We start from the raw sequence: 27,843 nt of genomic DNA, 5'->3' as shown, positions 1-27,843 counted from the left end.
ATTTCGAGGCTAGAAATTTAGCAATTTCCAGCCAGCAGAGGGCTCCCTGCTTTAACACGGTTCTGCACACGCCACGTTCAGCAAGAACTGTTGGTAAGGGACAACAGTAGGATTTAATACTTGTTACGGGCTTATGTATTTGCTGCACTCCGTGTTAAATTGAAAAATATAAGAGGATGAATGAGGCAAAGGCAAGTTCCCGCTTCTGACACTTGAGATATAATTTATTTTTTATTATGCAAAATTTAATCTTCCTCTGTTTTTCCAGTTTGAAAAATAAATGTGCTTCAACCCTACCTCATGCATCCACACACATACCTGTTGTATGATTCTTTTAATAATTAACTTTTCTCTGTTCAAAGCTTAACTAACATTTTTAAAATAAGGCTAACCAATTGATCCGTGTCTTTAACCCAACAATGAACATCAGCGGAGATCAAGGGAGGACAACATTAACTGATTTGGTGCTTATACCTTCAATTATTTAAGTTGTAACTTTAAATCTAAGAAATATTGGAGGGATGTAATAACAAAAGTTTCTGCTGCTATCTGTCCTTTATTCTTTGAGCCCTCCCTGTTTATCCCTGTCAGTTCTCCCCTAATGAAGCACTTGGGGGATTTTTACAATACTGATGAATAATGTACATACAACAGCTGGGGCAATTTTATTTAGAGAGTTTTATTAACATTATTGTGACAATTTAAAATAACACAGAATCACTGCCTGGTCTTCAATCTACCAAAACAAATTTACTAAACACATTAGCCATATGTATCACAAATTAATCTGTTGAGTAAATTAATTCTGACATAGTCTATTCATTTTCATTTTGGTGATATCTTTTTCTATAATGCAGATCTTTAGGTTTTGTGGTTTTCAAAGGTAAATATAATTCTAGGCGGACAACTCTTGTAATACATTTTTATGATGACAAATATACACCTTAGCACAATTTTAGCAGAATGGTTTCCTATAGCAAAGGTGTCAGACAAGGATGTATTTTATTTCCCTATTTGTTTAATATGTACACAGATCACATCAGATGTAAAACTGGGCTATGCTCAGAGGAATGAGGAGTGAAAATTGGTGGAAGAAATATCAGTAACTTAAGATAGGCAGATAATAGTTGCAATAATTTGAAATGACTGCTGATGCAAGTGAAAGAAGAAAGTGCCAAAGCAGGACTCCTGGGCCAACAGGAACATGTACAAGAGGGTCCTACAGCATCTGAAGTCTGATACACCGTTGGAGGCAAAACTGACAAAAGTGAAGTTGTTCTACATTGGGCACATCATGAAAAGGCAGAATTCTTTGGAAAAGAGAAATGCTGGGAAAAGCATAAGGCAGCAGGAAAAGAGGAAGACCAAATAAGATGGATTGGCTGCGTAAAAGAAGCCATAGGCCTGAGTCTACAGAAGCTAAGTAGAGCTGTGGAGGACAGGACATTGTGGGCATCACTCATTCATAAGGTTGCCAGGAGGTGGAGTGCACTCAACTGCACGTAACGCGAAACATTTTAGCAAACAGCAAAGGAAAAGTTGTCAAATCAATGCAAGTGACATATTCACTCCTTTTACTAGTTTTGTTTTCTCCCTTCCTTTTCTTATTCTCATTGGCTTAGATGCTACCGGTGTATATAACATCATTATATTTGAAATCATTTGTTGAAAACTATCGATAAAGTAACTGCAACTGACTTTAATTTTAACAGAGAATAATAAATGTGGAAAGCAAGCAACAGTAAATAAGTATATTATCTTTCACTAAGTAAATTATTCACATAATTATTATATAAGATACTTATTTTTATAGGCAATAGTAATATATTATGGTTGTAGACAATTAATTAAAACAAGAGAATTGTGTACAAACTTAAATTATTTCCAAAGGCCAGAAGCAAGTTGACTCATGCTTCTTACTCCCCAGAAAGCAACGCAGATGGAAAAAAAAATCTGAAGAAATAAAACACAAAGAAGACAAACAATTAAAATAGAATCAATACTTTTATTCAAGTGAGTTAAAATATAGATAAAATTAACATAAATATTTTAGATGGTTAAATTATTCAAACTGAATGTGGCAGTTGCTCACTGACAGAATCTATCCAACCCAGCTCAAAGCACATTATGTGAAGACAAAAATGGGAGTAAAAAGTTTTGTCTCCCTGGATTTTCTTTTTCCTTTTTTTTTAATTGTCACAAACCTGGGTCATTCATAGGGATGGGGCTATGTAAATTAGATATTGAATGAAATAGACTTTCTTTTGGCACTTGGGCATACTGCATATTGTATGTATTGTATTAAATGATCTCATTGTTTATATAGTTTAAAAAACTTTTGGAAAAGGAGAAATAAAAACATTATCAAAGACTAATATTGCCTCTCTGAGGCAATATAATCTAGCATATTATGAACTTCACCCAACATGAATTAAATTCTAAACATTACTATGAACCTACCTTCTCAATCTTTTGATCTTATCAATTATAAAAATGTAACTGCAAAATTCTCTTTAAAATTAAAGATATAACTAAGTCATAATAAGCAGCTATAAGAGTTTATTGAGTGTACTCTTTACTTTCAAGTAATACCACACGTTCTCAATAAATCATCAAAAATTAGCCATATAAAACTCTTAATTTCTAATGGTCCTCATGAAAATGACTATACAGCCATCCTTACTTAGTAAGAATTCACTGTTGTAGAAGTTTTCACTATGTGTAATCAAAATGCCACAACACACATTTTTACTTCTCTTGAGATAAAATCCAGGCACTAGTCATATTCTTTACACTGTTAGATCTTTCTAAGCTTATTCTTCCTCTTAACCTATGTACCAAAATTAAGCTGTTGGATTGCTTATATGATCACTACATGTGGTGTTATTAGTGTGATAATGAAAAAGAATGATACACAAATAACTGAGGTTAATGGGATAGCTGTGCAAGAGTTTCTATTTTTTTAATTGTGTAAACTTCCTCTCCAAACTTTTAAAATGTGACCAGTTGCCTTTTTCCAAGAAGAAGATCACTATTTTTGAAAGATCCATAAAAATCCACAAAGGAGCACATTTAACAATAAGATGGAGGCATGGGAAACATTCTGGGGTTTGGACTGACATGAAACCAAGGCAATTAATTGAGGACAGCCACTAATTCACAGAAAATACCTTGAACTGTGGTAATTTTTCTATTAAAGGCAGAACATGGCAAACAATATTAACAACAACATAACCCCCTGAAACACTGATATTTAGATTTTATGGTAGATTGTTCAGTTTCAGATGAAGATTTTAGTTCTTTCTAGAGAACTATTTTTCTATACATTCTCAGATAGGAGAGTTTTCTTCAAATCCATGCATTCCTTTCAGCCTATAACATCCACAATATGAAAAAATGCCCAAAATGAAATCAACAATTATATTGAAGCAGAAGTCAAGAATAATATTAACATTTTGGAGTTACCTCAGAAATCAAATACAATATATTTAAAGTCTGGTTTTGATTTTGTTTCTTTTGACTGTAATTCAAGAGAAATGACCTCATGGGATTTCTCATGATGGTGCCAGGTAAAATAATACCAGGATTCGGGAGTATTTGTGAAAGGTTTCAGATTGTGCAATGAATTGCATTTGTCTGCAAAGATGGGTTAATGTTGAAGAGGGATAGCTGAGAAAACAACTTTCAAGTGAGACAGAAATGATAAATCTAAAACATCAGGATAAATAGTTTAATTTGGATCCATGATATTCATTGAGCAGCTAATAGCTACCTTGTGTTGTGCAGGGTCCGGGAATCTGAAATATATTTGGCAATAGAAGTTTTTATTGGTTTTGAATCTAGTGTCTAGGGTCATAAGGATTATTTCCATGAGTGAAGGTTAGGGAGAATGATTTCAGTGAAACCTCTAAATCTGTACGTAAAAATTTGTGAGTATGTCATAATTCTTCTTTTTCCCACTTCCCACACTTTAGGTGATCCATATTTCATCTGGGATTTACAGAAATATTAAGAACTTCTGATCTAGCATGAAAGTGAAAAAGATAACGATTCTAGTTCATGCCTTTGTTGTTATCTACCACTTCACAACTAAATCTCCCCATTTTGAAAATACAGTCACGTCCTATTTCCTTTAGGACACATTCTTATTAAAATACAAAGATCATGTCTTTTCCAATTTTCTAAAATGCTTTCAGCTTCTTACCAAAAAAATGCAATGTTGCACACTGCAGTTCTATTTTGTTTCTCTGTGTTTTTCTAGGTCCCGACATTTTATCCTTCCAAACAGATGGGGTAGCGGGGAAGCTGATGAAGCATAGGGATTAGATTTGGATTCAAATTAATGCACCGCGAGACCCTTGCTTGGGCTAGGCATTTTCACAGGTACATTTACAAGATTAAGATGTTTAATTCTCATGAGAAACCATAGATAATTGGTATCCAGTTTGCTGATGAGGCAATGGGAGCTCAGAATTTATGTGGTTTACCAAGAAATCACAAACTACAAAATATCAGAGCTGGGATGATGTTTTTCATTTATTTAATGTCCCCCAGATAATCTAACTGCACATCCTTGGAAGTCAGTTCAATGAATATGAACATCAATAGTGAATTCATTTCCTCTTTTTTAGTCATCACCTGCACTCGTCTGGTGATTTTTGAGTCAAAAAATGCTAGGTTTCCGAGACCATTTCACAATCAATATTTTAAGCATAAATGGATTTTTTATATATAATGAAATCCAGATTGGCACGGGAGCATAGACATTACATACAATGAATATGTGCTTCTCAAAATATGTATAACCCTGAAATATTAACCCTGTTCCATTAGAAAATAAGCAGAAAAATACAGATTTGCTTTTATATTTTTGGACATATGTCTGCGCACATGTGTGATCTAAATATACACTATACAATTATTTGTATATTCTACACTATAAAATTATTTAGTTAGGACTCAATATAATCACTTGATTATTGCAATTATTCCATTTTGAATTTTCTCTTATTCAACTTTTCTCTTGATTTTCATATTAAGCTGTGATATTAGTTCTCCATAGTTGGTAATTAAATGTATCACTTGAGATTCGTTCATTAACACATGTCTCAACCAACTCTCTTAAGTGAAGATAATAGAATTACTAGTTAGGCTACTAAAAGAATATATGGCAACCATAGTGGGTTTTTTGGCAATCTCCTTCTCTAATCTACAGATATGCTGTTTCTGTATATGTACAAACTCAGCAAACACTTATTTTAGCCTAAGTCTGGGCAAGTCCCATGATTTTAACACCTGGATTCAAAATATGGAACAGAGGAAGTTCACTCTTGGTGTCAAGCCCTCCTTGCGCTAACACATCATTAATGGTCCTCGTCTTCAGGCTATTTCCTTGACTTCCTAGGGCCCTCGACTCTGATGCCTGAACTTTGGCCTGTACAGATGCTCTCCACATTTCCTCCACCCCTTTCCAGAAAGTTCATCAATTGGCAGGTGGCTAATCTGAGCCACTGATCCACACTAAAACACCAGTGGGAACTGATGTGTTGTTATTTTGCTGGGCCTCCCCATTGTGTCTATTTTAAGAGGCTTTATTAAAAATGGCTATACTTATGAGCAAAGCAGGCATCTAATCTTAAAAAAAAGAGAAAGTATAAGAAGAGGTATTGGTGTGCGTGTGGCCTCTCCTCAAACTGCTGCCCCCTTAAATTACAAAGCTAGTGGATTATTCTTACAACAATGTACATATCTATCTCACTTGGTTTAAATCCATCTATGGTATTTATTAATAAATGACCTAATTAGAAAAGAAAATTAAATATTGCCTTGAGAAGTGGACAATTTTCATTAGAACTATCAACATCTCATACTTCAAATCATTTAGTCATCAGATAAGCTTGTAAATAAAATGAAAGCTTTAACATACTCACAAGAGAAATAAAGGCTCTGATATAGTACAAACTTATTTTGATTTTCAACCATGTATTTATTGTTATAAATATCAACATAGAAAAACACTCACTGAGATATAATTCCTCATATAATTATGTGCCTTTTTGTAGTAGTAATATAATTAACTTGTTTTTTCAACATCTTAAATTACTAAAAAGATGAATGAACATAAGTTAAGTCATTTTGTAAATGATGGTTAGAATATCTTGCTAAGTTCTATCTTGCCAAGGAAGAAACTTGAAATATTTTAAATCTAAAATAGCATTTCTGTGAGCATTTTAGACTTAATAACTTTCAAATAATTTAAGGAATATATTACTATTAACTTGACTATATAAATTTGCCTGAAATGAATGTCCCTTTTTGTATCCTCAACAAATAATAACCTGTCTATAAATGGAAGAGTATATTTCTTTAACATTGATGAGATTCATAAAATCCCAGTTAACCACTTATTTAACACGATTATAACAACCATACTAACAATGATTTGTTTTAATGGAAACACACTAATCATACAGAAGTTTTAATAAAATTCTTTGGAGAAAAATAAAAGTAATTCTTTCTTAAACATACTTTTTTACATACTACGTTGGTTTTTTAGAGATATTATTTGTTGTGCAGATAAGAGCTTAAACAGAGATCACACCCAAATTTCTAGAAAATATCTCTATTTCCTATTAATGCAAGAGAACAAATAAACACAAACAGAACTAGAGTAGAAACTGAACTCAAATGTACTGAAGATTATTTTGAAATGAAAATATTAGGACTATATTAGATAATGATAGACTTTTTCCCCCCTAGAATTTTGCAAGGTCATAATTTGACAAATGTCAATTCAAAAGAAATTGGGAATTATTCTTCCAGGTATCCTACATATGACCAACATACTAAGATGCACATGTAGACAAACAAACAAAGATTTAAGAGAAAGACTTGCAGACACTGCACCTATTACTGGAAAGTTTTGTGTTCTCTCTCTGTGTTTATTTCTATATTCTATTCAAGAGCAGATATGATCCCAATTATGTTTAATATATGTTCCTATAAAGATTTATTACTATTTAGATTTTCAATCAAACATTATTATTTTATATTAGTTTTAAAATATATATACATATATATTTTATACTCAGTGAAGTACTATATAAATATACGTGTGTGTGCGTGTGTGTGTTTGTATAGTACTTCATTAAGGAAAAACAACCTAAAAAGAAAGTTTATGTCAATAAATATGTGATGATATTGCCTTATTTGAAAAGAATATGTATTTCCTTAATCCTTAAGTAGCATTAATTTTTAAACAAGAAAATATACTACATACTATAGTCATGTTCTTTAAGGAAATAAGCACAAAATACATTTTGAACAAAGTTTTTAATGATAGACTTTTTCCCCCTAGAATTTTGCAAGATCATAATTTGACAAATGTCAATTCAAATGTCAATTTTAAGTAATGCAGCTGAACTCTGAAACTTGAAAAATCAGACGTTTACTATTTGACTACTCAGTGGTGGCAAAGGACCCTTGTAATTTTAATGACAAAAATGTACTAAATTAATTCGGAAAACAAATACAGAAACTTCATTGCAACCATTTTTACAGTTCCCAGAAGTGATTATCTCTTATTATGTGCAATAATTTATTCACTTCTAAAAGTTTAAACTGCTCTATAAAATGTATATGCTTTTCAATAATACCCCTGTAGAATATCTTATTGTTCATCCATACCACATTTGCACTATCACAATAACATTTGAAAAGAATAAATATTAGTAAGAAGACTCAAAATCACTGAGGGGTCTCTAAAACCCACCTGCATTTTAGTGAATGTACTTGAAGACAGTTGGCACGAATTAGCTACTGTGTATGCAAACCCATCTGGTGGAAATTGTATAAACCGTAATTAGCATAAAGTGAAAATAGATGCTACATTTCTCAAAAACATCTGTGGAATTTTCATCTTTGAATTCAAAGTTATGAATAATGTGTCTTTATAGATATGATATTTCAGTGATACACCTTAAATTTATATAGATTTCCTGGGAAATTTCTAAATATTTTAATCACATGCTTACAATATCCAGGCCTCCTTTTCCTTTATAAAAAAATATTTTATATGTTTATTTTTAGAGAAAACTAAACAGAGGGAGAAAGAGAGGGAGAGAAACATCAATGTGTTAGAGAATCATTGATCAATTGCCAGTCACACGCCCCCAACCAGGGAGATGGTCCACAACCTAGGCATGTGTACTGACTGGGAATCCAACTGGCAACCTTTCAGTTTGTGAAACAATGCCCAGCCCACTGATCCACACCAGTCAAGGCAGCTTCTTTTTTCTTGTTTTTCTTTTCCAGATGATATTATTATTATTATTATTTTAGTTAGAAATTTGTCAAAAGGACAAATACAAAGCCCACCTGACCACAACAGAGAAAACAGATATAATCAGAATTGATTAGACATGATTTATATCCATCAGATGATCAAAATATGTGCCTTTTCAAAACTAAAAGTTGACTTTATATTTTCCTAATCATCTAAGTTTTTAATGCCATAGAAGGGTAAGAATTACTAGAACTTTTTTCTTGAACTACAGGAGAGAAAACAATATGGAGACTTGGAAAATTGCAATAAGGTTAAATTAATAAAGGACCAAATATCACTTGTCAGAAAGAATATTATTGGCAACTGTTGACCATTCTGTTGTGAAAACAAATTAAGAAGGACATATTTTATGGGAAGAATATTTTTATACTCAATAATCTTCCTTTTGTACTAAACACAGACTTTCACATTCTTTACTTTTTATGACCATGAGAAGAAAAAAACTCAAAGCAGCAAAATATTTAAGGAAAGGCTGTTTTAGTTTTTATAAAGTTGAAAATAAAACAGAGTAAAAAAAATAATAAGGCATTCAATGAACATTACCTAGTTTTACTCTGTGCTGCGATGATTGTGTATTAAAATTAGTGATTGGCTAAAAATTAAAAATAACCTGACCACTTTCCCTAAAAACTAAAACTGTACTTTTTTTCGAAGTGTAAGAAAGTTCAGTAAATTTTAAAATTCATGAGTTAAACTTCTTTTTTTAACTTTCATATTAATTCCAGTAAGTCTGGCTACAGCTAGAAATAAAATTTTATTTAATTTACCTCTTTATGCCTAACTTGACCACAAAATTGTTTGCCTCATACTTAGTATGTTTTGAAATGGAATATTTTTGAATAAAATGTTGCTGGATTAATTATGGTCCTTAAGTGTCCTAGCAGAGGTCTTTGTAATGGTGAAAAACATGATATAACCTAAAATTAAAAGTACTATACTATTCTAATAACCTTTTATCTTTGATTATTAGACTTTGAAACGTTTATATTATAAAATGTGTGCTTTGTTTCAACAAGAAAACCACTTAGTCCTAATCTACCAAAATGTCATTTTTCTGGTAAATAAGTGGCAGTCCCTGCCCAATAATCCCATTCAAAGAACGTATTGATTTTCATCGCATCCCTGCAGCAACAGCAGGTCCCTGGCCTCTCTCAGATATAAACCAAGAGCCTCCGTCATTTCACACAAATAATAATTTTTAACACTTGATATACAAAGTTTATATCTGGAAGAGCATATGTTTACAAATTGAGAATATCATTCAATATGGCTAATCCAGGTCTTTTCGTGTACTGATAAAAAAGTTCTTAGTACTTGCCTACTCTCTAGGAAACAATACAAGTCTTTTAAAAAATGAGTTCATGTTTAGAGAAAAAATGCCATGTTTACAGAAATAACAGTGATGTCTGGTTTTAAAAACAGGACAGTATATCTTGGCAAGATAGGTTTTGAAAAGATCCCCTTATGTTGTTGTCGCTTGTGTCAAAGGGATGATTAGAGCCCCAGTAAATGGGAACCTCCCAGAGTAGGCTAAATAGAAGGCCAACAGGCCACGTATGGCTTGCAGCTTGAGGGATTTCTCACAACGTTCCGCCAGAGCTGCGACTGACTGGTTTCTCACGTAAGTCCTAAGTTATAAACTTCATCCTACCAGGCCAGCCACGCCAGAACAGGACCCAAGGGTACACAGAGTCTTGACTGATGGGAAACAATGACTGTTTCCTAAGGAAGCCACAGCTGCTTTCCTGAGAGACACCCCAGATGCCTGAATTTTCCCTTACTTTCCATTTTTGACTACCTGTTCTGGCAAAAGTTCCAACAGAGGGGGAGGCAGACATCAGGCACCCAGCTGTTTGCAATAAACCTTGGCAATGTAGGTACTGATTACATAAACATGACAAACATTCAAAGAGCATATTTCCTAGCTTTTAATCTGTACAAAAAGTGTGATCCTGTACCAGTACCCTCTGTCTCCTCTACTCCAAATAATGATAATGACAATGACCATGATGATGATAATGACAATAACAACAACAATAATGATAAAGGCTTTAGTATGAATGCAAATATTATTAAAGGAAATATGATATAATACATTTCTGGGAAAAAGCTCAAATTATAAGGAGAGAATTGGAAAGATGAAATTTCCATATTTTGGAAACAAAAATATATTTTTTTCTTTATGAAATGAGATGAAAATGTATACTTAATTTACTTGATATCTTATTTTTCCTACAATCCAGGCAAAAAGAATTTCTTTTCATTCACACATTTAAAAATACTATTTTAAACTCTTTTATTGAATTTATTGGGGTGATATTGGTTAATAAAGTCTTAATGTAGGTAATATTTAAGGAAGTATTAATGAAATATTACATACTGTTTTCTTTTTATGTTAATATCAGGTCCAGAGATGATGTTGATTTACATTGTAATTATGATTAATTTTCCCTGCTTAAGAGATATATGTGTGTGTGTATTTGCATATACATACACATATATACATATATATATACATATACATATATATCTATCTCCATATTTTAGATCTGATATTTGAGAACTGAAAAAATTAAATAACCCACTTATGCTGATAGATCACAAATTCATGTTTATTCTTTTTAAATATTTCCTATATTTGATATATGAAATCAAGGATCTGTATAAATATTGTAAGAACTTAATTTGGGGCTTCAGTAATCTATGTTTCCAGGTGGCTATTTAATTCCCTACATAGCAAAGTGACTTTCTGTCATCAAGAACAGAATTGTCTTTAATTTTTTACCTTAAGATTTTAATTTATTTTTACCCTAATGACTCACAAAAATGATCTTTGTCTATGCCAATTCTCTTTGATAGATCTGCTGTTTTTGCCATAATTTTCTTTCTTGTTTGACAGTGGTATATGTTGTTTAATATGGGATCTAAATTTTTAGAACTCTTTCAAAGAACAAATGATGCTTAATAAAAGCAGCGGTGGGAATATTTTTCAAATTGTCCTAGAAAAAATTATTTTGGTAAAGTGACTAACCAATATGTCAAAAACAAAGCAATTGATGGGAAATCTGAGTATCATTGGTATATTAGTGAATAGACTAATAAAGATAAACCACATACATACTCCAATTAATTTGGGACATAAAGTGACCCTAGTCGAACCAGAAGGACTATGGGAAAGAAGTGAGATTAGGTTATACCAACTTAACACAAGTTATTTTGCCTCAGGAGGTTACACAGAATTACAGTTTCTGGCTCTATAAAATGGGAACAATAGCTTTCTTATTTTTTTACAAGATTATGGTAAATGTTCAATTTTTTTAAATTTTAAAGTATTATAAAAATATAAGATATACTATTAAAGTTTGTTTTTCTTCTTGCTAAAAAGATCCAATAATCAAAAAGTGAAAACAGAAAGCAACAGATAAGGATTCATAAATTATAAGACAAACTTGGAACCTGAGAGATTTTAGCAATGGCAGTTCTTTCTCATTAATGGACATAAGTTAAAATAACACCTTTAAAGCTATTGATATATAATTATCTATGGGAATATATAATTCTACAATATGTGGTAAGATTTTAGTAGATAAGTACAATAATAGATAGGTGTTGTTTGAAATATTTCCATTATGCACTTTGTCCTGTAAAACATGGAGTTCAGTGTTCTTGCTGAGTTTTTACAATGTTAGTTAATTTTTTGTGTCCTAAAATATTTTTATTTTAAATCTTTATTTATGACACAAAACTATGGAATAAATAATATTCTCTCCAACCCCTATTACCAAACTACTGCTTTGATATTGCACATTACATTAAATTTCCTATTCATATCTAAAATTACATTAAAATAACTCTTTTCACAGATGTTATTCCAAGAGGATCCTAAGCAATATAATGGAAAATATCTTCCTCGAAAATTCTACAGTAAGTAGTTTTTTCTTGAAATATTCTTTGACAGATGTAAAAAAATTCACTAAGCAAAGTTGAGTCAAGACAATTCTGAGTGGAACTAAGCTAATGGCATGATAAATAATTTGAAAATATATAATGGCAAAGAATGTGTCCCAAATTTAAGGGACATTAATGGAGAAAGAATGATAAGAAAATGTTAGCAAGGGCAGACACCCTGAGTAAACACTTCTCCAAAAAGGACACACAGATGGACAATAGGTATATGAGAAGTTGCTCAACATCACTAATCATTGGAGAAATGCAAATTAAAACCATGAGATACCATCTCACACTAGTCAGAATGGCCATCATCAATAGATCAACAAGCAACAAATGTCTGTGAGGATGTGGAGAAAAGAGAATCCTTGTGCACTGTTGGTGGGAATGCAGATTTGTACAATCATTATGGAAAACAGTGTAGAGGTTCCTCAAAAAATTTAAAATAGAATTGTTTTATGACCCAGTAATTCTCTTTATGGGTATATGTTCAAAGAATCCCAAAATATTAATTAAAAAAATATACCCCACCACCCTTGTTCCTTCATGTTCCTTGCAGAATTATTTACAATAGCCATGATATGGAAGCAATGCAAATGCCTATCAATAGATGAATGTATTAAAAAGCAGTGGCATAGCCCTAGCTGGTGTAGCTCAGTGGATTGAGCACCAGCCTTTGAACCAAAGGGTTGCAGGTTCAATTCCCAGAATAGGGCACATGCCTGGGTTGCAGGCCAGATCCACAGCAGGGGGAGTACGAAATGCAACCACACATTGGTATTTCGCTCCCTTTCTTCCCTCTCTAAAAATAAAAAAATAAAATATTTTTAAAAAAGCAGTGGTACATATATGCAATGGAATATTACTTAGCCATAAAAAAGAATGAAATCTCACCTTTTTCTTTACAGCATGTGACAACCTGGTGGGTATTATGCTAAATGAAATAAGCCAGTCAGATTACAACAAATACCATAAGATGTCCACTTATACGTGGATTCTAAAGAACAAAATAAACAAACAGAATAGAAACAAACACAGAGATACAGAGAACAGGCTGATTGATGGTTGCCTGCGAGTAGAGGAGTTGGGGGACTGGGTGAAAAAGGCGAAGGTATTATGTACAAATTGGTAGTTATAGAATAGTCATAGAGCTGTAAATTAGAGCACAGGGAATACAGTCAATAATGCTGTAATAACTCTGTACGGTATCAGGTGAGTACTGGAAATATTGGGGGAAATACTTTGTAACATATATAATTGTCTTGCCACTATGCTGTGCGCCCGAAACTAATACAAAACAATATAAAATGTAAACTGTAATTGAAAAAGAAAAAAAAAAGAAAATGTCAACAAGGAATTATTATTCCATACCTTTGTTTTATTGTGAACAGTACCCTGACAATCCATACCCGAAAAATAATGAAAATTTTTTAGTGTAGACTCATTGTAGGAAAACCTAGTATATTAAAGTCACAACTGACAAAATAACAAATGTTTAAAAACTTGCATATTATTCTAAGTATTAACTATTTATTTAGTGTTAGGTGTGGAGCCCATAAGAAAAAATATCATGGTACCCAATTTCAAGGTGAATGTATCACACGAAATCACACTGAATCAGTCCTCATTAGGTTGTATTCATTATACAAATATTTATCATACTCTTTTTTTATGTCAGGCATTTCACTGCTGACAGAACTCACCAGTGAGCAATATCATCCTTTAATTCACAGAACATAGGTCTTGTAGTTTTCATGAACATATCTATTAAAGGATGGTATTTTTGTATAATTTTTACTTCTAAATCTTCAGGTAGAAATATCTTCACAATATTGTGGTTAAATAGAAAAGAAAAAATGTCTTACTACAATGAAGTTAATTACAGAATTATGTTAAATTTTCCACTGACTTGTTTGTGAAATGAATCCTATTTGCTTCATATAGTATTCTTACATGATTATGTGATGAATCATCTTCATTCAGCAAGTAGGGTGTTTCCTAAAGTATCCATAACTTGGTGTTTTGAGTTGTAATTTTTGAATACAAAAGAGGTGGGTTGGAATAATAGTTCCATTCTGAGCAAGTTATTTAATGTTACTCTGCCTTTGATTTTTCATCTGAAAAACATGCATCTTACAAGACTGTTGGAATAATCATTTGAAATAATTTACATAAACCTTTATTACAGGCCTTCATATATGCAAACACTCAACAAATGTCAGTAGTTTTAGTTTCTGCTATTGGTAATTATTGTCAGTATCGAGATTAAATCGGCTACTGTATTCTATAGCAATGTTTTCCAAACTTTGTTTTAAAAATACACAGCAGTTCTTCCCTCTCCCCAGTTATATGTAACTTTAATTTTTTTAATTATTATTTGTAAAGACATATATAAAAACATATTTATTTTAAAAGAAAGATAGGACAAAACAACTGTAGGTAGAAATTCTAATATTTACTTATTTCAAGATGTGACAGTTTTATGCTCTGGAGCAAACACTGGCTCATTAGTGCCCTGAAACCTGAGTTCTCGACCTTTCTGTCATGAAATGGTTGACTCATTTTATTTTCTCAAGACATCAGTTTCTTTTTCTGCCCAATGACAAGGCAGAACTAGAAAGGTACTAGTTTCTGTTCTCAGATCTATTATCTGAAATATAATAAATTGGCCAAGACAATGTTATAATGGTAGGAAGTCCCAGGATAGCTCCCAGAAATAATTAAATTTGTAATAAAAGGAAGACACCAGAAATCCTTCTTTGTCTTGCCCTGATTAGTGGTACAATAAGGTAATTGAAAGAACAGAAGAAAGAACAGGGAAAAAACGTTTTAAAAAGCCTGCTTCACATATGTGGAATATGTGTAGAATCTGGCAAAGCATGGACAAGGGGGATTCCCAGATTAACCACTTGGAGATGTTAGGATCTCTAGTCTTCTCCTTGGACACAAGCTGGCCTCCTAGCACTCTGCAGCCTGCAATTTAAAAAGTTAAGACATGCTAGGTTTATCTTTGAAGCAGTAACTCAGCAGGCACCACCAAAAAGGTACAGGGAAGTATCATTAGCAGTGATTCTTATAGAACTTTGCAGAGGCATACACTAAAATAAAAACAAATAATGAACAATTTTGAGAGTTAAAGGTAAGTAATGATGAGTTTTAAAGACAACAGGAACTTAAAAGGAAAAAATATTTTTTTGACTATGTGTGTTTATAGTTCAAGAAATACAATGTTAGCTCAATAACGCTGGGGGAAAAAAAGAAATATGATTTGGCCATTAATGGATTGTCTAGGTTGAGTTATAAAATAGAACATTCCAAATTGTTTTTTATCTGGTCCATAATGCACTGTTGATATTTCTCTGTCTGATCAGAGAGAAAGAACAAAGAGGGTGAGGGGGGAAGATCATTGCTAGGCTCCTTTACAAATAATTATTATATTATAAAAAGTCTGGGGGAAACTTGTAACCAATAGACAATACTGAATGAGGGAAAATAATACCTTCGTACAGTATGAGTTTTCTGAAAGTGTCCTTGTAGCTGAAAATGTGTTTATAATTATGTCAAAAGGTATATTTTATGGATTTTGGGGAAATGTGTTAATAATTCTCATAAGTAAGTAGGGGCAAGTGGAACCTCTTTGGTTAGCTTCTGAAGTTAGCACATATGACAAAAGTTGTCCAGAATTAAATTGCCTTAGAAAAATCCCTTAAATAACCCCTAAAGTATAATACACATGGTTTTGTATATACAAATCCTTTTTGGCAATTCTTTTAAACATTCAAGTTTGAGAACTATTGTGCTAGACTGAAGAATGTAACCAAAGGAAAATCTCTAGGTAGATGTCTAGATGTCTGATGACTGAAATTTATATTGTCTTTAGGTTAAGTAGCAACATTTAGAAAAAGAAAAAAAAATGAATGACGAGCTCTAAACTGTTTCTGTGTATGTAGGGTTTACTCTTTTTACTTTTAATATGGAGCCTTTACTGCTCTAGTACATATTAATTGGATGTGTTTGCTTTTGTGAAGGTCATATAAGACAGTGGAAGGCATTGTGGAGTTAGCAGTAAATTCCAAATTCTGAGGTTAGTTTAAATGCACTTATGACATTACTTCACTTTATCTTAATATACCAAGAATATTTAGTTTGTCTTCATTGATGTAAACATTTTGTTTTAAAATGATGTTTAAACTGCCTTCAGCTTCTTGTGTCCATTGCTATTTCTAACTGCATCTTTGATTGTGATAATCCTTTTGAATGTACGCAGACAGCAGTTTTATCTCCAACATTCAAATGAACCAATCCAGTGTAAATTCAGTCACAGAAAATGCAATGTGTCAAGATTTTTTGTGATAAGTAAACAAATTATAAATTTGAATAGTATCTTTGTTCACCTAGTTATGATCCCCTATGAATATTGACTACCTTGCATTATAATTAACTGAATTTTTCTACACTATTATCAGAATAAACCACACACTCAGAAATGCTATTTTTCTTTCTTTTTCTTTTTCTCTTTTTTTTCTTTGCTGTGGTGTAGTGAGTTACAAGCTCCCTTAAGACCTGAAGACTTAGCACAACTTCGGTTGTGGACCGGATTTTTCCCACATGAGTTCGGTGGCCGGGTCAGTCAGAATGGTATTAGAACATTTAATTTTCAAAACACACACAGTGGAACAGATGTGTTTTATAGGGACTGCAAAATGAAGTTCAGAAATAAGAGGGTCTGGGTAATGTTCTGGTGCAACGTGGTTAGAGATCACTGTATAAAACGGATTCCTGCTGATAATCATAACTTGTTTCTGTGAAAACTAGTTTATAATATAATATTTGTGTATAGCACTATGGAGAATATCAAAGCTACCAAGATTTGAAACAGTGAAGCAGGAGCTCCAGAACGTTATGTAAATTAACCCCACAACATGGAACACATTAACTTGAGGGTTTCAGGAATTTGGAACTCAGAATGCCTAGGATGTGGGTTTAATTGAAATGCAGTATTATGACAATCAGTTTTTCTCTCGAGACAGAATTCTTTAAGGTGCATGCAAACGTATAATTGAGCATTGACATATTACATCATAGTGGTAGATTTTAAACAACCCATATCTGCTTCTCAATATTTATTTCACTGAAATACTGCTGGATATTTAAAGATTCCTCCTTTAGAGTCCCGCCATCTGAATAAATGAACAGTACACTGAGGTGAGCCAGTCAACTCTCACACGGGGCCAGGCCTCAAAGGCTCACACATACACAAAGCACTTCTTCTGGAAAATATGTTTCTGGGTTTTCAACATAAATCAGGGTCAACACATAATACAATCATGCTCTAGCACACGGAAAAGCTGGAAAACAGTCTAACTAGGATGGCGATGCTTCCAGTAAACCTTCAGGCCAAATAGCAATCAGAAAGAGAATTCATGGCTTTGTGATCAAACCCCGTCTCTGTTCAAGTCCGTGAAGGGGTTGCCTGCTCTCGTGGGGGAATTTAAATGGGAGTTAGAAAACTATACTTTCTCCAAGGCTATGATTTTACAGGTTTTCTTTTTCTTTTCTTCTCTTTTTCTTTCTTTCCAACTGTAGCCACTAATGGATAAACTCGTGAATAATACTGAATTGCGGGAGCCTTCATTTTCACACTGTAACAATTAACTTCTACTTTTACAGTAAAAGGATAAGCCAAATCTTCTCCATGAAGTTATCTATGGAATCCTTATCAATAGTAGTAATAATAATATTAAATAATAAAATTTTTAATGGTAAAAAAGACCATTCCAATGTAAAAAAAATCCTGTTTGGTTAGATTATATATTGGATTCAGAATATGACAGGTAAAGTTAAGTATATTATTGTTTAGGTTCCTTTTTATGTAAAATATCAAGCATAAAACTAAGAGCTAATTATTGCACAGCGGATTAGAAGTTCCAGTATCAACAGAATAACACATACATATTGAGTATGTATTATATTTGTAGATATGTTAAAACCAAAGGGATAGAGAAATAATATAAAATAAACCATAAAATGATATACATAAAGCAAAGCTATCATTTGGAGTGGAAGGACAGAGAAAATGCTTCCCAGAAAAGGTAAAGTTAAAGGAGTTCATTATCACCAAGCCCTCTTATATGAAATGTTAAAGGGACTTATCTAAGAAAAAGAAGATCAAAATTCTAAACAGTAAAATGGCAACAAACTCACAACTATCAACAACTGAACCCAAAGATTGAAAACAAAAACAAACTAAGCAAACAACTAGAACAGGAACAGAATCACAGAAATGAAGATCACATGGAGGGTTATCAACGGGGAGGGGGAGGAGGGAGAATGGGGGAAAAGGTACATAGGGAATAAGAAGCATAATTGATAGGTACAAAATAGACTGGGGGAGGTTGAGAATAGTAAGGAAATGGAGAAGCCAAAGAACTTAGACCCATGGACATTATCTATGAGGGGGCAATGCTGGTAGAAAGTTGGGGCAGGGTGGAGGAGGATAAAGAGGAGGGAAAAAATGGGACAACTGTAATAGTAGAATCAATAAAATATACTTAAAAAATGTAACATGCATTGTCAAAGTGGCTGGGACTTCTGTAGAAAGACAGATTATACAGACACAGAATCTTTTTTTATTACAAATTCATGGAATTCTGAGTAAATGCACTTTTTAGAAACCTAATATATAACCTTATCTCAAAAAAAAAAAAAAAGAAAGGAAATTCTGCATACTAAAAGGAATGAGCAGGACAGGTAAGGAATACAAAGCTGGAGCTGAAGTTTTAATGCTCCAGTTGAGCCATGAGAGCCAAGAAATGTGGCCTTGAATATGTGGAATTTGTGATAAATGGAAATGGTAATCCTCTAAATGTTGTCCCATCCACAAGAAGGTGCTAGAAAAGCAAACACTGGCCAAAAACGGTGGCAAGGAAGTGATCAGTTCACCCTGTGTGATAGATGGGGAAAAAAAGACAGTGTTCTGTGAGAAGATGAAAAAACAAACTTGCTCTATGAGGAAATATAGTACCGAGAACCAAAAATGAGAAATAACATAAAACTGAATCTGTAATAGGAAATTGCTGCCCTCCCCAGCAAAAAGAAATGTGGAATACCATAGAGATGTTTTCATAAACCAAACCTCAGGCATACAACAATCATAATTGAGGGAGAGCTCATAGTGAAAATTTAAATGCATACACACATACACACATGTGCACACACATTAAAATTAAAGAATAAAAAACATCCTGAGAAAGATTTTAACATATGCAACAAATGGAGAATTTACACCACAAGTATAAAAAGTAACAGAGGAGCTAGAAGGATAGTATAAAGTAAGAACTATTTTTTTTAAATTTAAAGACCTAAAAATAGTAGAATTAATGACAAACAAATAAAGGACTAAGAAAAATAGCAGGTCAATTTAAACATAAACCAAATAAAAATATCCCCAAACAAAGACTGTTTTTACACAGAGGGAAATACAAATAGGAAACTGCAGGATGGAAATGTTACAGAGAGATTTATAGAAACAAAAACATGAAAGAGTTAAAGACAAAAATTAGAATGAGAAATCTAACTTGGGTCTAATTGGAGTTCAAGAAAGAGGAAATGAAAAGAATGATGGAGGTGACATTTGAAGTAGTAATGACTGATAAGATTTCAGAAGTGAAGGAAAAAAAGAAGACAAGTATTCCTCAATTGCAAAACCAAAATAAAGTCCAAGAAATTGAAAAAGAAACAAAACAAACAAACAAACAAACTTTATGTATCTTAGTGAAACTACAAAAGACTAAGGACAAGAAGATAAAGCTTAATGGAAACCAGAAACAGAAGACATATTTGAAATAAAAATATATATATAAAGTACAGCAGACTTTGGGTCAAAGAGTAATAAGGAAATTAAAAACTAGTTAGAATTAAATACTAGGCAATATTAGCATTGGAGATATAGGGGTTAGATTTGAAGGCCTATTAAATCAACTAAAAACATTAAAACATATGACTAACCACTAAAAGAAATAAAATTTATAATTTCCAAAATAACAAAACAAAAGTTAGTTTTAGAAAGAAAAACAAAACTGTAGTCATCATACTTCCTGATTTCAAACTATATTGCAAAGTTATAGCAATCAAAACAGTATTAAATAAAACCAGACATATAGATCAGTAGAGGAGCCCAGAAATAAACCTATGTATAAATAGTCAATTAATTTACAGCAAAGGAACCAAGAATATACAATGGGGAAAGGACAGTCCCTTCAATAAATGGGGTTGCGAAGACTGAATAGCAACATGAATTAAAATTAAATAAATGAAACTGAACCTCTATCTTACACCATACACAAAAAGCAACTCAAAATAGATTACAGACTTAACCTAAGAGCTGAAACCATAACATTTCTAGAAGAAAATATAGGGGGTAAGCTGCTTGACATTGGTCTTGCTTGGCAAGGGTTTTGTTGTTGTTGTTTTGATTTGATGCTAAAAGCAAAAGCAACAAAAGCAAAAGTAAACACATAGAACTACATCAAACTGAAAAGCTTCTGCACAGCAAAGGAAATCACCAAAAAAGTGAAAAGACAATCTTTGAAATGGGAGAAAATATTTCCAAAACACATATTCAATTAAGATTAATATTCAAAATATATGAGACTCATACAATTCAACAGGGAGAAAAAACAAATAACCCATTTAAAAAATGGGGCAGAAAGGCTGAGTAGACATTTCTTTCCCAAAGAATATATAAAAATGGCCAACAGGTACATAAAAAGGTGCTCTACACCACTAATGATCAGGAGGATACAAAAGAATTCCACACTGAAATATCACCTTATACCTCTTAGGATACCTATAATCAAAAAGACAAGACATGACAAATGCTGGCAAGGGTGTATAGAAAAAGGAATCCCTGTGCACTGTTGTTGGGAAATAAATTAGCGGTGCCACTGCACAAGACGGTATGAAGTTTCCTTAATTAGAAATGTCTTAACTAGAAATAGAACTATCATTATTGATCCAGCAATCTCACTTGTAGATACACATTTAAGGAAATAAAGTCAGTATCTCTGTACCCTCACGTTTATTGCAGCATTATCCACAATAGTCAAGGTAGGGAAAGAACCTGAATATCTGTTGACAGATGAATGGGTAAAAAAAATGTGATATATGGGGTGGGCAAAAGTAGGTTTACAGTTGTTCAGATGGAAAAAAAATATAATACAAGAATAAATAATAATAAAAGAGCACTCTGTGCTTTGAGTTCTCACAACTGTAAGCCTACTTTTGTTCACCTCTATGTGTGTGTATGTACATATATATACATATATATATATGAAATTGAGTATCATTCATTGTTAAAAAATAAAAAAATAAGAAGGAGGAGGAAATCCTGTCATTTGAAACAACATGGATGAACCTGGAGGGCATTATGCTAAGTGAAATAAACCAGACAGGTAAAGACAACTACTGCATGGTTTCACTTATATGTAGAATCCTAAAAAAGAAGAAAAAAGAAAAGAAAAAGAAAAAAAGCATTGAATTCATAGAAAGAGAGCATAGAAAGTGGTTGTCAGTGGCTGGGAAATAGGGAGAAGATGGTAAAAGTGTACAAACTTTCAATTATAAGATGAATAAATATGGTCTGAGGAAATAATGTACACCATGGTGGCTAAAGGTGATAATTCTATAACGGTAGTAATATACGATGTGGCACTTTATTGCATAACTCAAATATAGTTGATAATACTGCATTATATAATTGAAATTTGTTGAGGGTAGAACTTAACTGTTCTCACACACCAAAAAAAGAAGAAGAAAAGAACGATGATAGATGTGTTAAGTAACTCAATCTGGGGGATCCTTTCACAGCATATATGTATGTCAAATCATCCTGTTGTATACTTGAAATATTTTATAGCGATAAAGGAAAAAAGAGAAAGAATTGATGGACATGGTGAACCATGTGGTGATTGTGGGGGCAGGAGATGGAGGAGGAAGAGGGCACGCGAGGATAGACGGTAATGGAAAAACGCAATAAAAAATAAAGTAATTATTGATTAACATTAAATATCTTGCAATTGTATTTGTCATTTATACTTGAATAAAGCTGAAAAAATAAATTTAAAACCATTCAATCTGAATACATTTGGTTAGCAGTAAATCGTGTATTTTTTAATTTCTTTGCTTTCTTTTTTGTATTCTTAAAAAGATTTATAGCGTAAAATATTATTTAATTAAAAAAAAAGGCAAGAACTCAGCAAGACTGAAAATTCAGCACAGCTTCGAGACAGAAGAGGCACTCCTGCTGGCTGGGTACCAGACTGGGCCAGAGGCAGGAGAAAGAGAACAAATACAAATTGAAGCGTGGAATCCAAGTCAATCCGGTTGCAGAGGGCGTTGGCCTGACTGTCTCTGTCTGCATTTGACAGTAAAAGGAAAATAGAAAAAGAACTCTTTCTATGGTGCTGTTCAAAACTATACTAAATAATGGAGATCTCATTCGATAATTTTCTAGGAGAATACTATTGCAAATGTGTAAAATGCACGGGATAAATTGAGCAGATCATTCAAGTCAGGAAAATCTGGCAGAATCATGTTTTGTAACAGAAAGGATAATATGAACTTATTAATTTATTGATAAAATTTGTAATAACTGCCTCCATGTGTAAGCTATTTATACAATATTCATTGACATAATGGTGATAATTGAAACATTTATTTAGCAAACATTTATTATATCTCAATTATCAACTCTACTCCTGGGCCACCTCTTCTCTTATGGGATTTGAATCAGCATAGATAATGCAGCTCACTGCACAGCCAATTACAATACAGGGTGCTGTGAGAAGTAGGACACACAGTGCAATCTGGGAGATAACTGAAGCGTCTGAGAAGAATAAGGTGCCTGGAACACAGCACTCCCTCAATTAATAAATTGAGTAAAAATATTACTCATGAATAAATGATTACATGATGGAATGAACTGATATTTAAGCTAAGTTGTTAGGAATAAAGAGTTTGCTCGTTCAAAAAGGGAGAAATTTTGGGAACAAACACAACAGTCCGGGGGGGAAAAGACTGCTCTCTGGGAGGATTAAGAAACATTCAGAGAGATCTAAACCCCAAAAAACACTACAAAAGAGTAGAGAGAAATGAAGCTTGCAAAAGGAGCGCAGGTAACTGAATGAAGGGTTTTCATCATGGAGTGATATGATTAGATTTGTTCTTCAGCACCTGGCTGTGCTGTGGAGAAAGGAGACTGGCAAACTGGATGAGAGACCTGGGAGGACACTGGCTCAGTAAGCTGATGATGAAAGTCGCCAAAACTAGAGTAGTAATAACCTTGGGGAAGGGGGAAAAATATGGATTTAAGGGATTTTAGAAGATTAAACCATGGGAGTGAATGAGCTCCCCAAGGGATATATACATAAGAAAACAGTTTTTGGCTCTCCTGATAATCCCCTAACATAGTTCCAGACAACCAGACAGCTTGTTACATTTTTTTCTGACTACGTCCCAGGTCTTTCCTGTTGTACAGATCTCTTCATGCTCACATCCTCTAATCTCTTCTTCTCCAATCCCATTTCTTTAAATCCCACTCATCACTCAAGGTGAGCTTCAATGTTACTGCCTTCCTGCAGTCTACCATGATCTCAGTTCTCATCCAAAATACAAAATCTCTACCTCCTTGAAAACTCCAGATTTTTCCCCTTATTTCTTTCATTGCATTTATTACATATTGCCTGCTATGATGGCTATTGTTTCCCTCTGAAGTAAAGTAATTAGGCATGCTGTCTGTCTTGTGCATATCAAAGCCAGTCTTAATATGTAGTATGTTACAGTGTATGTAATGATAACACACTGTATTAGTTCAGGAATATTTCATTAATTATGAGTTTACAGCTTATTTTCGGTAAAAAATTAACCTCATTTTAAAACAGTTTAAAATTTAGGACTGATTGTAAGACCAAGTCTATTATTGATTGATGTCAGTACATAATAATTTATTATCATGTGGTTTTTAATATATGTATTTTGAAATAAATAAAAATAACCTAATTTAAAACAAAGTAAGTATCCAAAGTGATATGTAGGTTTATAATGATGCTGTTTTCTGTGATGATGTTCATAAACCTTACAAAATAATGAAGATTATAAAAGCATTCAATAGAGTTGAGGGAATAGGAAAAGTAAAATTCAGATATTAGTATTTTTAATAACTTGGTTTCATTTTACATTTCCCCAAGATTAGAAGGAATGATAGGCAAATTAGATAAACTTTTTTATTTTTGGAAATTTTTCTGAATCAATGTGCCTTGTTGGTACTAGGCCAATAAAAAAATGTAGAAGAATCATTTGGCCTCTATTTGGCTTCTGGATATTGAGGACATGTGTGTCGGATCAGAGTTACAGGGTGATTTCCATGAATCTATTCCAACCTTTTTGGAAGTAAAACCCATCTGTCAGTTCCGTGAGCCAGAGCTCAGCTCTCGTAAGTCATCTATCAAAACTTTGGAATTTGGCTGATCATGCTGACTGCTGCAGAGGCGCCTTTCATGAAATAACAACTTTACCTACATCATAATCACAGGAGGAAAAAAGTGACATGATTAAAAAAAATCCTCTTTGTTTTTCTCTTTGAATTCTTCATTTCCCTTGCTGAGACAAAGGGCAATAGTGGCAACCATACACAGCATTCTCTCCACGCCACCCGCCCCCCTCCAAAAAAAATTAAATACAGAGTCTTGATTTCATAGCAGTCAACTCTGATATTTTTTCTCCTTGCTGATGAGTTGGATATGCTACCTTGCCTTTCTGCAGGCATACTGAAAGTAAATTGTGGAATCCCTTTTAAAGAGAGAATGAACATATGGGAGCTCTTTTTCGTAAAAATGATTGTGCAACTGAATGTTAAACATGCCATCCATAAAATTAAATTTAAGCATGTCTTTCCTCAAGGAACTTGCCCTGTCTCTGGAGAGACACTCAGCACAAGGAACACAGTTTTACTTCTGTTGCAGTATCTATGAATTAGCATGTGATTACTAGATACATGCTAGTTTCTCAATTTTAGTCAAGCCAAAAGTCAAAGGTTCTTACTGTTTATATAGCATTACCCTCTTTGCTCTCAAATTATCTCAACCTTTACACAAAAGAAATATATAGACAACTTAAATAGCTATCTTATAAATTCATTATTCAATTTGGAGAATAAAACCTCTAATATTTCCTGCAGTTTTCTTGTGAAATCTTTTAGTCCAAATCACTATTATTGGAGAAGAGGGCAAGAAGTGAACTTCAAATTGGACCATTTTATTACTTTTAAACACTCTAATAAAGCATGTTTAAAAGAAGAGTCTTAATACTATGAACCCAATATATTTTGGAAGGTATTTAACAACAGATTTTTGGTCTAGATAAGCAGAATCCCGAGGTTACTCAATATTTTGTTATCAGTTTAATTAGTATAGAAATATCTGAAATGTAGCCTCAAATTTTGGTACTGGAAACCAGAATAAACTAAGACTGATTTATAGCAAACTTAGATAAATGGCTCAAAATATTTTCAAAATAAAAGACAAGAAAGGAAAGAAAATGAGAGAACAAAAGAGAAAAAGGAAGGGTTGAGATTTGGTGACTTTTAATGTTCACCCAAACATCCCTTAAGGTAAAAACTTTCTTCTGTGTGGGAACTCTCTCCCCTGGTTTCAGGAACTATATTATAGCCCCACCGACAGGTGAGAGGGCCCCAAGGCAAGAAATAATCAAGGAAGACTTGGGGAATCAGGCCACTGAGGAGAGGAAACCTGTCCCCCTGCCTCCCTCACATCACTCTGTTTGGCCCTGTGATAGCTGGTTAATCAAAGACGGGTAAGATCTCTTAAGAGGAGGGACGACCTAAGACAGACATGGCCTTTATGGGCAGTAGGCAAGAACTTGGGGGACACGGAGAAAGGGCAAAAAGGCCCGCACCCCTCGTCTCGGCTTGGACAGGCTGGAGTCCTCATTCTACCTGAAATAAGTCTCCTGATCTCTTGGTGGCTCTGCCCCACCTGCCTGGCTCAGGTTTGAAACAATACTAAAGGCAGGTACAGACCTAAACTGGATTGGGTGGTTCCTGGGGACAATCAGGCCTAGAAGTAAGTTTCTTAAAGCATGCTTTGTTCTAACCTCAAAACCTCTGATAACTGGCTCTACTGGGAAGGAGATTTACATTATTCACAGATGCTGACCTGAGGCAGATTGCTAGTGTCCCTTCAATTGTTATCTATGATCTCTAGTCTCTGTAAACATAGCCTTTTGACATTGATTGATGAGATTTGCTATATACCCTTGTGCACCTGGTTCTCAATAAAAGCCTTTGGACACAGGGGCTCGGGGCCTTTTCCACTGGAGGGAAGAGCCCTGTCCCCTCTCCTGGCAGACAGAGAAGTGTTTGCAATGGCTCGTGTTTATTCCCCCGACTCAATGACAACCCCAGGACAGGATCTGCAGGATTCAGAGCCCTGCTCCCTCCTCAGCTGGCTCCGGACAGTGACCCTCAGATCCAAGAGTGCCCAGCGTGGCGCTCTGCCTTGACACTTCTGTATTAGCCCTCTTTTGTGACTTGCTATTTGGCTAGTGGTTAGAAATGGTCAGTAGTTACTAACAATCCTGCTTGGATACTTCATGTATAGGAATACTTCTGTCTACTAAATTATCCACTTAATTTGTTAAGGAAATTGTTTGTTTTTCCTACCATCTTACAAAAATTTTCAAACCTATGAAAAATGTGAAGAATACTAAGTGGTAAAAATCCTGTCCACCTTTACACCTTTCACATGTATTATGCTGTATGTGCTTTCCCTGTTTATCCTTCTTTCTCTAAACATTTCTGAACACTTGAAATTGAAAACAGCAAGAACTTTGTCCCTATATATTTTGGTAAACATATCCTAAGAAGGACTTTTCTTCTATGTAATTATAAAAATATCATCATGTGCAAAAAAAATTGATAAAATAACTATATAGTGTACAGTCCACATTCATATTTCCCCAAATATCTCAAAAAAATGTGCATATGCATGTGTGTAACCTGCTTATACTCAAGAATCAAGCATTGCATTATGTTAAATTTTATATTTAATGCAAACAAACACTGCTTCAAAACTTTTGGGTTTAGATGGAGCATAATAAATAAAATCCAGTAACTTTTCAAATTTTAAATGAATAGTCAAAAGGCAATTTAAAGAAAATATTTAAATCTAGTTTCTGCCAAAACATAGAAGATGTAGACAATTCAAAATGTCACAGTAATTGATATCTGTAATGCAATCATTATTCTCCTTCAACTTAGTATTACTACTGAGGGCTACCAGAAATTCTGTTACCTGATATCCAATACACAATTAGCAGATAAAATTGTTTTATAAAATGTAGTTTCAATGATGTCATTATATAATAATAAAATTCTCTGCCATGTTTTCAAATAGAAAATAACTGCCTCCCTTATCCTTGCAAAAAGATTTTTAAAAAGTGAGTTTCATAAATGTTAATAATGAACACTTGTTAAA

At 33.3% G+C, this 27,843-nt stretch overlaps 1 protein-coding gene across 1 annotated transcript in view; it reads right to left on the bottom strand.

The window, feature by feature from the left end:
- Nucleotides 1–660: 660 nt before the first annotated feature.
- Nucleotides 661–27,843, bottom strand: part of AGMO (alkylglycerol monooxygenase) — a 292,433-nt gene continuing 265,250 nt past the window's right edge. Inside the window, exon 13 of the mRNA XM_054564245.1 lies at nt 661–1,953. Coding sequence (XP_054420220.1) covers nt 1,879–1,953 — 75 coding nt within the window. The 3' untranslated portion in view covers nt 661–1,878. The remainder of the gene's footprint in view (nt 1,954–27,843) is intronic.

This window comes from Pteronotus mesoamericanus, unplaced genomic scaffold (assembly GCF_021234165.1).
Source record: "Pteronotus mesoamericanus isolate MK-2021 breed Mesoamerican mustached bat unplaced genomic scaffold, CSHL_Meso_final scaffold_85, whole genome shotgun sequence".
Classification (NCBI taxonomy): Eukaryota; Metazoa; Chordata; class Mammalia; order Chiroptera; family Mormoopidae; genus Pteronotus; species Pteronotus mesoamericanus.
Note: the sequence above shows the minus strand (reverse complement) of the source record. Positions and strands in the feature narration are given on the sequence as shown.